Source organism: Mugil cephalus, chromosome 21 (genome assembly GCF_022458985.1).
Source record: "Mugil cephalus isolate CIBA_MC_2020 chromosome 21, CIBA_Mcephalus_1.1, whole genome shotgun sequence".
Taxonomy (NCBI): Eukaryota; Metazoa; Chordata; class Actinopteri; order Mugiliformes; family Mugilidae; genus Mugil; species Mugil cephalus.
In genome coordinates this window covers 11055574-11068021 of record NC_061790.1, presented here as the reverse complement: position 1 = coordinate 11068021, position 12448 = coordinate 11055574, and the positions used below count along the sequence as shown (strand labels likewise).

At 44.2% G+C, this 12448-nt stretch overlaps 1 protein-coding gene across 1 annotated transcript in view; it reads left to right on the top strand.

Annotated features, from left to right (window-relative positions):
- Window positions 1-1222: 1222 nt before the first annotated feature.
- Window positions 1223-12448, top strand: part of sgk1 (serum/glucocorticoid regulated kinase 1) — a 34347-nt gene continuing 23121 nt past the window's right edge. The window contains exons 1-3 of the mRNA XM_047573657.1: window positions 1223-1614; window positions 2106-2295; window positions 6172-6408. Of these exons, the coding sequence (XP_047429613.1) occupies window positions 2158-2295; window positions 6172-6408 (375 nt within the window). The 5' untranslated portion in view covers window positions 1223-1614; window positions 2106-2157. The remainder of the gene's footprint in view (window positions 1615-2105; window positions 2296-6171; window positions 6409-12448) is intronic.

The window sequence follows — 12448 nt, the reverse complement described above, 5'->3', positions numbered from 1 at the left end:
ACAAGATCTGATCAGATGTAAAAAGTTTGTTCCAGCGAAAATAAAACAAAGCCTTGGATTTATGCTCATTCATAATTCAAGTCACACTTTGACATTAGCTGCTAGAAATGCCTCGGAGCCATTTGCGTTTGTTAGATGCGGTAGATGAAGGTCAGTATGAACTAATTTCCTTATGTGTGAAATAAAGTCAGAGAACATCAACTTCCAACTGATACATAAAAAACAAGCCAGCATAAGAAATCATCTCATACATAAAACATTTATCTGCAAGAGTAAAATCTAAATATTATATGTAAAAGGGTTGTAAAGAGTTTGGGTGAAACAAGAAAGTGTTCAGATCAACACTGACTTATGACATTAGACATAGAAAAGGGTGGACATGGATGGCAGATACATACTTTCTGTGACGTGGTGATCAAAGCTGAGTTTATTGTCCAGGGTTATTTGAAACAGCCACTGATTCAGTTTTCTGGTTGTCGATAGTGATGGGCTGTTTGTTATTTCTTAGGTAATGTAATAACTGATAAATGTGTGACCGTGTTGTGATAATCCACAATGGAGGTAGTGTCAGAAAGAAGTGCGAGGATAGCCGTGTCGTCCGAATATTTGAGATAAGTCGTAGTGGGCGAGGGGCTTATACAGTCGTTGGTGTATAGAGCGAAGAGGAGGGAGCTCGGCACACATCCCTGTGGAGCTCCGGTGTTAATGGCAAGCACTGGGGATTTGGCTGAGCCCCACTTCCCCTAAATATACTTTATTTTATTTATTTTAACATTCATTTTTAAAGAAATAAAACCAACCCATAACATTTTTTTTATTATTATTATTTTTTAAATTGATCAAAGATTTATCCCAGCTTAAATGTACAAGGGTGTCACGTCAGGAAATTAATCTGCAGAGGCAAGGGCAGACAAGTGTAAGCTTTCATGCATATTTTTGGTGCCACTGTCTTCTTCAATCCTCACAGGAACAATTTCAGATAATTCAGATAAAAAAAAAAATGAAGAAAAACATGAGAGTGATGAGATGAGGCAAACCGAAGGAGGGAGGGAGGGAGGGAGAGGGCAAGGGGAGGAGCCACCACCAGCCGACTGACTGCAGCAGAAAAAATGAGTGAGCGGATGAAAAAAGGGGGAGGGCGGAGTGGAGATGAGGAGCAGTGAGGGAGGTTGGGAGAGAGGGAAAGAAAGAGAGAAAGGCAGGCGGGGGGGGAGACGGCATCTCACTGCAGAGCTTTTCATTGATAAAGTAGCACCGGTGTGAGCCAGAGGACTGCAGCTGGACACATCACACAAACATCATGCTCTCACACACTCACTTCCCGAATCTTCTTCAGTACGTTTACCCACAGTGCACCTCAGACAATTGCAGCGCTGAGGACTCACACTCACTAATCACTAACGTGACATGCTTTTACTGAACAACAACAGCAACATCTCTCCCCTCTCTTCTCTGCCTCCCGTTTCTGGGAATGTGGGCTTAGTTCACAGAGACCGACGGAGGAACACCTGTAACTGAGGAGCGGGACTTCTTGGTGCATCTGACCCGGGACTTTGGAGGATAGAACCAGGCAGTGGGGAGATCAGTGGAACCAGCCAGCGCAACAGAATAAAGGTACGGGTGCATGGAGGCATGTGTTCGTACATCCACACACAAGAGAGATACACGAACACACTGCGCACCTAGACACGCTCGCATACATGCATAAACTTCACACACATCCGACACTTCAGTGAGATCCGACTCCTGCGCCTGTAAACAAAGCTGTTTGATCCTCGCAGCAACAGGAGCCGGGATCCTCCTCCCTCCATCCCTTTCTCCCCATCTCTTACTTCAGCCCTTTCTTTATCTCTGTCCTGACACACTGGCGTTTCTGATAATTCTCATCTCAGCATCCCTCCTCTCTCCTCCCCAACATTCCGGTCCATCTGCCTCCTCCACCTCCTCTGGCTCTCACTCTCCTCCCGCATCCTCCTCCTGCCACCTCTCCCTCACAGCGCAGGAGCATCTCTCCCATTTTCACGTCCCGCACTCGGCTCTGCACCAGCCGCAGACCTGTCCCTCGCGCCCTCACATAACTCGGTCTCTTGTCCGCTCCCTGCCAGTCTCTCCGTCATCCTGGGATCTACGGAGGCAAGCGGAGTGCCGTTGTCGGCCATGAAGCTGGTGAACGGGGGAGGAGGAGGAGGAGGAGGAGGAGTAGGAGGCGGCGGCGGGGGAAGCGGAGGAGGAGGGGGAGAGAAGACTGCCTTCTCCTTTAAGAAGTGCTCTGCCTTCCAGTTTGTCAAGAGAAAGGTGAGTTTGGGTGACACACACACACACACACATTTTGGGATGGGGGCGCACATGCACCCACACGACCAGAGTGAGGGGTACGTCGGAGGTGTCACAGCCCGAGCGTTCCCTCTGTCTTTGTGCGTTCGCACCAGAGATGATGTCATTGTGTTGAGTCTCGCAAGAATCCCTTTTTGTATTTGTGTTTAGAGCCTGTGTGTGTGTGTATCCTCGCTTGTGTGCACAAAAACAAAAACACTGTTGCATTAAAGAGCCCACAAGTGTGCATTGTGCAGCAGATAAGGTCCTATAGTTAAGCTCTGCTCAGCATATCCTGCATAAAGATGCAGCACCGTCACAAGGTTAATTTCCCATGTGACGTTAAGGGTTTGCATTCAGTTTTTTTTCTTTGGCTGGTGTGTTGGCGTAATGGGTGCGGGTGCAGACTATTCTAAAAGTGCAGTTCGGGGACTTATTGTGTAACAAAGCTGTACTTTGGAGGGTTCCTTTCTATTTGGGATGTCTTCACAGCTTTAATAGAGGAAAATAAATCAAGTGTTACAGACTTCTACAACTAGTCAGTGGAATATCCCAGACCTGCACAATTGCAGATCTTGAATTTCTTCTTAATGTTCCTTTAATCCCTGTATTTTCATTCAAACTGCTATTTTACTACTATCATCAGCAGTAGATGTGTGATCTCATTCAGATGTGGCTGAATGAGATCACACTTTGAGGTCTGCAATGTTTTCCAGGCCAAGCACCCCCAAACTGATGGAGAGATACTAAAGAATGTTGGATTCATGTTAATGTATATTTAAGTACAATTAAATTTGTGGTGAAAATTAAAATATATATATAACCAAAGATTGTGTGGACCCCCTGTTGAAGACCTGTGCCTCACAGTCTAAGCCTCTTTTTCAGACTCCTGCAGAAAAATGTGTACCGCAAAGGTAACCCTTCTAAGATACGAAAGATACTGTGTTAACTGCGCCAAGACGAATGAAGTGAAGCAGAAACGTTTTAAAGAGGTTTTAGTAGAAGCCTGACTGGCAGCTGCACCAAATATCAGGATCTAGGGTTCTATGGTTTAAACACAAAACAAAATTCATCTCCAGCAATGCTTTAAAGATCACAGAGACATGTATTCAAGTCCTTAAATCTTCACAATTGTCTTTAAAGCAATAAAATTAGATTATATTCCAAGTAAAAGTTGTCATGTGATTTCGAAGTTTGGCTTGATTCTTCCCTTTCCACTGCAAATTGTTCCTGAAAATTAAATCCAGAAAGGCCAGAAAGAGAAAATACAAGTGAGTCTTCTGTCTCATTTCTTATTGGTCAGTCTTTTTTCAGGTAACAGCGAGACAGAAACCTTTTACCAACATACCTGCAAACTGTTGCATATTGCTGGTGATTAAATACTATTAAAAAAATCTCAGTTGATTTAGGATGTTTTAGGGAGAAGTTCTTTTCCCTGTTTTCTGACCTTTATAGACCAACAGATTCATTTATGATGAGAAAATTATGTGGCAGAAAAACCAATGGGTAAAACGACCCACCGTTGCAGCACTAAACAGACCTCACAAGGAAAATAATAGATGTTGGAGTGCTGATAAACTAAAAAGTGAACTGCTGCAAAAATTACTTCACATGACTGGAGGTTTATCAGGCCGGTGAGCTTCGGTAAAAGCTGTGATCGGGCTAAAACACGCCACGCTTGATAAACAACTTCATTTCTGCTTCCTTAAATCTGAATAATTTGCAGATCAAAAGAAATCACATGGAGACTGCGGGCCATAACAGGAAGGAAATGATTAACGTAACCAGGGAGAAAAAAACGTCTGAACGGATGTAGCATTCGCTGCAAGCGTGATCAATTCTGTATTCAAGAAGCTTGCGTTGTATTGAGGGTGGGGCTCATGTGCCAATCCTACATTTGGAGCTTGTTTTTCGTGCTGACCTGCTGTAGTGTTTTTCCAAGGAGGGAAAAGATTTGCATTTGATAAATTCACTCAATAATCTCAGTATGGCTCTGGGAGTGCAACAACAGAACACGTTTTTTTTTTTTTTTCTACCCCTCCAATATTAGGTTAAGATTTTATTGCACAGGTTAGTTAAGTTGCCACATTGGAAGCCTCGGGCAGCGAGCATGTTCAACAGGACGACGAACTGCCAACAATCAATGAACGGTTATAAATATTAGCTCAGTCCTTCAGATCGCTGGATAGTTTTACAGATTTTTCCAATATGTCGTAGTTTTTTTTTGTTCTTTTCTTCACAATATGGGTTTTCCGAAATGTGTGTGTGTGTGTGTTGGCCTCAGATGGTGTACAGTATGGTGTGGATCACTGATGACTCGCCTGGTGTATATGGGCAGATTGCGTTGTGTTAACTCCCCCGCACTAACACACATGTACTCCCACAGGCAGTCTGCTGCAGGAAGGCTCCCATGTTGAATCTATCTATCTATCTATCTATCTATCTATCTATCTATCTATCTATCTATCTATCTATCTATCTATCTATCTATCTATCTATCTATCTATCTATCTTGTTATGTGTTTTGCCGTCCCCATACATATAAATTTATATGCATCAGCTCCAAATCAGAATTAATGCTCGCTGCCTGTTCAGGGTTTGTCTTTCTATTGGCGTCTAAATAAGCCTAATCACATAATGAGCCCAGACGGAGCTCTGTATCATACAAATTAGGAAGGGAAATGGTGGAACCTGAATGTAAAATCGATGGCTCTGTGTATGTTTTCTGGGATCGTACATTTGAACAGATACGAACGGATGTAGTATCAGCTGCAAGTATGATCAATTCTGTGGGAAAAAAAGCTTGCGCTGTGTTATAAGGTGCGGCTCATGTGCCAATCCTACACTGGCTGGCTTGTTTTTCGTGTTGACCTGCTGCAGTGTTTTTCCAAGTCTGTTTTCTTTTAGACACAACATGCCTTGACACGCTGTCTGGCTACCCTTCGACTTAGGCATTCGATGTCAGTGTGTGTGTGTGTGTGTGGCGCAGCTGCCTGGACTTTGTGCTGCTCGGTCACACGGCCTGCAGCCCTGCGGTGTGTGTTTGCTAAGTGTTCAACTCACGCAGCAGGACGGGCTTTCGCACGGCCTCCCGTGCGCATGTTGACACTTCCCTCTCACTGTCAATTCTCCTTCTGTCTCCCGTGTGTGTTTCCTCTTTGGCGCATCTTTTTTCTTTCCGGGTCGCGTTCATTTAAAAAAGCACACACTATTTTTTTTTTTTCAGTTAATGATGACTTTGCCTTCCTGGAAAATCTTGTTTCCAGAAAGGCACTGCAGCAGCGCTGTGGAGATAGTGTGAAATATGCTTGCATGAACAGACTTGTCCCTGTTAGTGACACAGGACTATTCTTGACACCATATAGCTGCGCGATGCGAGAATCTGTTGGTGACAACAGGGTAGAAGAATGTAATCAGCTGTAGCAATCGCATGTGGATCCAGTGTTTCCCAACTTTCTGTGAAGTATTGCTGACTCATGCAGACTTTTTGTTGTTGTTGTTGTTGAGCATACTTGAAAGCGCCATCAAGGCGGTGCTTCTTGTCAGGACTCAGCAGGTGTGTATGCAATGCAAATATCTCATTCTGAGTGTCCCCCCTCGTAAGGCAATGCAATCTGTGCCTCTCTGAAGTGCCTTCCTGTGTGAGTGTGTGCCACTTGAGCTGACATGCAATCAGCGATAACATGACAAACTCCTCTGTCTCTGATCAAATGATGCAGCTGGCGGTGGTGACAGCGCCTGTGTGAGTGTGTTCGTTTGCGGGGCACCTGTGCGGGTACTTTCAAACAATCGCGAGGCAGAGGAGAAGATCAAACCGGTGGGTTCCCTCTGAAGAAGTGTCGCCTCTTTTTTGCGCAGGTGCGACGGTGGATGAGGAACCCCAAGGTGAGCGTGGAGAAAGCCCAGGGGAAAGGCCTCTACCCTTGCCCCAAGTGTCCGCTGGCCGAGGATCTGTGGTACACGCACTTCCCCTCACCTTACGGCTGCTGCCACTATGCGGGTCTGCAGGGCTGCCAGTATTACCACCAGGAGCCGTGCTCGCCTTGCCCGGCCAGTGGACAGACCAGCGGCCATGAGAAGAGCAAAGGCTGCAAGGTAAAGAAGCATGTCTGTGGACTCCTTGAGGGTAACTACTCACAAACGACATATCTTCAGGCTGTTGTTCTTTCATTAACAAGAGCACATCCCACTATGTACAAATAAGTATATTTTGACCAAATAAACTTCTTTAAAGGGAGGGAAAGATAGATGGAATAAGAGGGGTCGAGGGGATGGGATGAAGGAAGATGTAGAGACCGGTGGTGGTCAGCTGATGTTCAGATGGAAGAACCCAGGAAGAGAGTTTCAGGGTGGGGGCATATATCTGGAAGCTTCTGCTTAGTGTCCCTCAGGTTCCTGCAATGAGGTTGGACAAGAGAAGAAAGAACAGAGGCGGTTTGGGGGGAGGGGTTTGAGAACTGAGCCAAATGGGTGAGGAGAGGTTAGACGCACCTACATAGTCAGGTGCATGTTAGAGGCATGGATTTATAACTTAATTTCCGCATTTGCTGACTGATTCCTTGTTTTTCTTCCACTGATTCAAGCTAATGTTAGTGGTTGTTGTTTACACGCTGACCCTTTATTTATTTTATTTTTTTAAATGCCCGTAGCCTGTGCTGCATTCATCGGCTCGACCAATCCCTGCACACTTATAGTTTCTGTTACGCTTGGAAAGTACCAACCCTGGACTAGGAGCTAAAAGAGACCCAGAAAATGCTGACCCAGAGCTGCACTCAGTTCCTGCAATACAGATACATTCTCTAAAAGACCCAAAATGTAATAAAATGGAAACATCTCTTTATTTCTTTTAAGTCCACCTGAACCATCTTGTTCTTGCACTGATACACACACATATGTTTAAATAAATTTGGAAGGATAAATGAAGAGTTAATGTGGAGAACGTGACTTATTCCGTAATGTGTGCCAAAGAAAGGGAGAAGCCACCCACTCACCTGCTGTCCCCTCACCACAGATCTCCCCCTCTGGCCTGGAGGTGGAAATGCATCCATTAGCACACTCGGCAACGTTACTTGACTCATATGACAGACCTCCCTCTGTTTGCACATTAGCGCTGATTGAAAGGAGTCGAATTAGGTGTTAATAGGGCTCTTAGCATTGTTGCATTTCATCTGTGTTCTCCCTTTAATCTCCCATCACGAGTTTCGTTATGTAACAGAAATGCTAAGGCGCGTTTCAAAGTTCCCCTCGTTGCTGTTCACCATAGGCGGGTGTTACTGAAATTAACGAACGCTGGATTAAAAATGAAACAAAAGAAAATTGAGTACCACTGCATGAAAGGAAGTGCTACTTTTAACAAATGCCTCGGCAAAACGCACACACGCACCGGCTTGCTCATGCTGATGCAGGTTGTCCTTGATTATACAATGGCAATCACAATAGCCATCCTACTGCTTATCAATCATTACAGCCATCAGTGGGTTCCTCGCCTGTGTGGTTCTCCAGCCTCATGGGAAAGAATGAGTCATCACCGTCCCAGTTCCACTGAAACCACGCTCCCTTTGTTTGAATTTCAGTGTGCGAGGATATAAAACGGCGGCACATTGTTGTCCATCACCCCATTCTCTTCTCTCCACTTTTTTCCCCACTTAGTTTCATTTTGAGATTTACTTGCGAGCCCCTCTGTCTGGCTTGCTATCCATCAATTCCACCTCTTGCCCTCAAAACCAATAGATCTGTCAGTAGCCTCGCTGATCTGTCTCTGTGGAGATAACTGATGTGTGTGTGTGTGTGTGTGTGTGTGTAGAATTAATAGGTGTTGGAGTGAGGTGAGATCAGGCTGGGGGGGTTAAAGAGGAGGGAGCTCGGGGGTGAGTCATATCTAGTTTTTAGAGTGTCAGTGTGTGCATGTGTGTGAAGTCAGTACAAAGTGTACAAGGTTGACGTACAGTTGCTGCTCATGTAGTAAAGAGGTTTAATAAAAGATTGACAAGCACCGAAACCTACTGTTAGATCGTTAAATACACCGATTGGCCACAACACTATGACCACTGGCAGGAGAAGTAAATGACATAGACAATACAATGTTCATCTGGGAAACTTTCGGACCTGGCACCCACCTAAACCAGACCAGGCAATGACATAGAAATGACACTCCTTGATGGCAGCAGCTTGACACACACACACAAAAAAAAAAAACAGCACAAGGTGTTGACCTGGCTTCCACATTCACTAGATCCAAACTGATCAAGTATCTGTGGCCCCTCCCCTCAACCCATACTACCCAAAGACCTCCACTAACAACATTCAGTTTCCAGACACCACAGGACGCCCTCAGAAGGCCCATGTCCATTCTCTGATGAGTCACAACTACTTTGGAGGCACAAGGGAGACCTACACAATATTAGGTATTAGGTATTAGATAATGTTTTGCCTAATTAGTTTCAAGACTAAAGACTTTCACTAACCTTGAGCAAAACTTTGAGCAAAGATTTGCAACTGCAGCTGCAATGATAGTCATAATGTTATGCCTGATAGGCGCCTGTATACTCTCTCCGGTATGTAAAGTGTGGCAATGCCTTGCAGTAGCTTGCAAACATCGTGTCCTGTGCTTTTCTCTGCATACTCTGTCTTTGAACACTCTGTCCAAACACTTCACAACTCCGGTCACAAAAGGTTGGTTTGCCAAACCCTGGCAGAGCGTGACGCTTGTTCAGCAAACAGAGCAGCAATAGAAACATTTACCCCGCTTGCCAAACACGCATTGCTCTGTTCCTGAGGAGGCTACCCAAAGGCCTGACTCAAGTAATGAGCAGAGCTTCACGCTGAAATTTATCACCTCATCAAAGTGAATTGCTATCAGTCGCCGACGTCAAACTCGCTCAGACTCGGACTTAAGAAACCGGGGCAGTGACGCTAAGGGGCGGCTGTCACATTTATATGGGGGTGGAGATGAATAAAATGCCAGATGACAACAGTGTCAGATTACTCTCAAGACTGCAGAGACAGGAGTGAAAGCTTTTGGGACATTTGTCATGGTCTGACACATCAATCTTTACTCCTCACTTTTTGCGTTCTTGTAATGTGGAAGTATATTATTCCGCCCGTATTGTTGAAAGTTAAACTGTAATCCCGCTCAGGACGGCTTCTCTCATTGGGAGAGGAGGCTTTTGAAACTGTTAATCAGCATTTGGCTGTGAAATGCTGTCTCATTTGGGAGCCACTTCCGAACTGAAATTAAAGTTTTCCCTAACCCGTGCGAGGTCAAAGATAAATAAAACATGAACTCCGGTTTAATGTAAGGACACTTACCAAACCCACTTACACTTAGGAGTTATTCCCTTTCCTAAAAAAAAAATTAAAAAATCCTCTCTGACACATCGCCCACTTCCACCTCCTCTTTCCGCTCATTAAAAATCCATCACAGCATTCTTTTTCTCTATGCTTGCAAAGCAGCAGCCCCATTAAAATGCAGGTAGCTTAGCTTAGCCTTGACCCGGCGCTCTGCAAAGCCTTCACCCCTCTGCTACCTTTGATGAGTCTATCAGAGCTAAAGATGAATACGGTGCTGATTATATTATGAAACCAGTATATTAAATTTATGACAGTGCACTTTTTTCCATGCAGGGATAGTGTTGGTATGGAGGCAGAGAGGTTTACAGTAAGTAGGAGGACGGATGAGGACGGCGGTGTGTATACTACATACAGGTATATAAAACATTAAAAAGAGTAAACATGGCTTAACGGATGAAGTGGGGGGAAATGAGGGATTGGGGAGAGCTGTGGGGAGAGATATAAACAGAGGGAACAACAGCGAAAGAGAGAGGATGATAAGAGCTGAGAGGACAGTTTTATTAGAAGATAGAAGATGAGGTCAGGGCATCTGCCCCAGAGCCTGAGCATGAACAGAAATCAAAGGCATATAAATCCTCCCGATAAGGACGTCCTGTACTGTCCTATAAACACACCAGCTCTGCTAGATACCCTCCTCACACAACCAAGCGCACACCGAGCTGTACAATGCAACCGCAGCCTATCCACTAATCTCTTACATCAAGCCCGTACTGTTCTTAATCAAGACTTAATCAAAATAGAGAGAACATGAACTTCTGCTGACTGCCGGTTGTCCTTATATGTTATTTGCCCTGTCACGCAATTCCACTATTTTGCTAAAGTCCATAGGCTCGGTGACGCTTCACAGCCCTCAGCGGACATTATCCTGGCTGGGTTTAGTCATGGTTCCTTCTCGTATTATAACATCGCTCAAGCAACATTCAAACAATATTCATATGTAGATATAACGCATAGAATAAAACAATCTGTGTCTGAAAGAAAATCCTCTCCAGGATTACTGTAATTTAACAGTAAATGTAGGTTTTCACACAGTGGTCACACCCTCAGTTAAAACCAAGACAACATTCCCATAAATCGCATCATTTGTAATATTTGTAAGAAAAAAACAAGCCAATTGTGCAACATGGAGATTTTGTACTCCCTTTTTAATCATAGCTCAGTTTGGGGAGTAGTCGTGCTGTATGTTTCAGAATTACTGTCCAACTTGGGAGTTTGGTGCGATGCAAACAGAAAGTATAACATTGCAGCCGAGGAGGTAAAACTTACACGCTGCACACTGACACTGTCAAAAGTATGGCGACATGGCTGTAAGCTGTTCCTATTTGTGGATGTCCAGGCAGCTATCAGTGGATCACTTTGATGAAAACATTCAAATGCGATGATTTTTTGCTTGTAAAGAAAGTCTTTTTCTGTGCTTTTCTATGTGGATTTAATGGACGATTATCCACAACTGACATTTAAGATAATGACAGAGTTGAATCTAAAAATAGAAGCGTCTAGGTCGTGTGTTCTGATCTGACTGAGTTATGACTCCAAGAAAGTACTCATTTGGTCTCAGATTGAAGCAATGTGCTGCGAAGGGGTTGAAAATATCTTAAATCCCTCACTCCCAGGAACTGTTTGTCAGTGCACTTCTTTAGCGTGTGGAGAGGTGCAGAGGTTCTTCTTTCTTTGTTCTAACATGTCTTGGCAGGTTCCAAGTATTTAAACCTTTAAACCACATCCTTTTTACTGTACAAAATAATCACAGTGGTATTTTGTAAACTAAAGCCATACTGGAACTCCATATTAAAGGACATCCAACGACTGGAGGTCTGACAAGACAACACATAGTAAATGGAAATGTTACCTAAGCTGCTATATAGCACTATTTGCTAGTTATTTATGGCCTATTTATGGTCCTGGGTGAAGATCAGGTGATTGTGTTAATCAGTCAGTGCAGTTTAAACACCAACTTTACCCAGAAAGGCCTGAATCATTGGTGTTTACTGTCCAAAACTCAGTCATGCAGGAGAAAGAGAGAGCAGGCAGGAAGGAGGGAAGTGAAGCGAAGAAGAGGTGAAGAAATCCAAGTAGACGAGGGAAGTCAAGTGTGTCCAAGAAGAACAGTGATTTTTATCTATTCCTGTGTATCCCAATGAGACCTGACTATTGATCTAATCTAAAGATAGTTGTACAGCGCTGAGGATGGAAAAATTTGCTTGACGCAGAGTAAAAATTAATTTGTCAGTGACGTGAGCTCATCTTGTTAATGTTTTGTCAGCTTGATCATAGCGTACCTTTGTCCTCACAGTCAAAAAACGCCCTGCCCAGATGATCAGTAGGTCATTTCAAATCAGGCGTCTCACGGGCAAGTAACCAGGACATTTCATTCTCCGCAGAGAGAAAACAGTGACAATCTATGACAAACCCACTTGGTCTGTTCACCCTTAGCGATGACAAGGCCCTGCAGCGTAGCGCTCTGTTCCCCAAATGCAAATGCTTTGTGTCTGAGTCAATGAATGAGAGGGAAGAGGCGATAATGATGGGCTGAAGTCATTCATTCAGACATCCTGTCAAGTGAGACCGTGAGTCCATCACAAGTACAAATGCAGTCCAGGTGTAAAATCTGATGACCTGTTGGGAAGAATGCCTCTATTTTAGTCCTACATATTGGGTGTTGACACTGTTTTCTTTGAAAACAAGATGTCTCACTTCACTATTCTGTTTTCCGTGTATTACATCTCTGCTGGACTTTGCACTCCAGACTTTGGCTCTTGACGTAGTCCTATCTTAGATAGGCCAT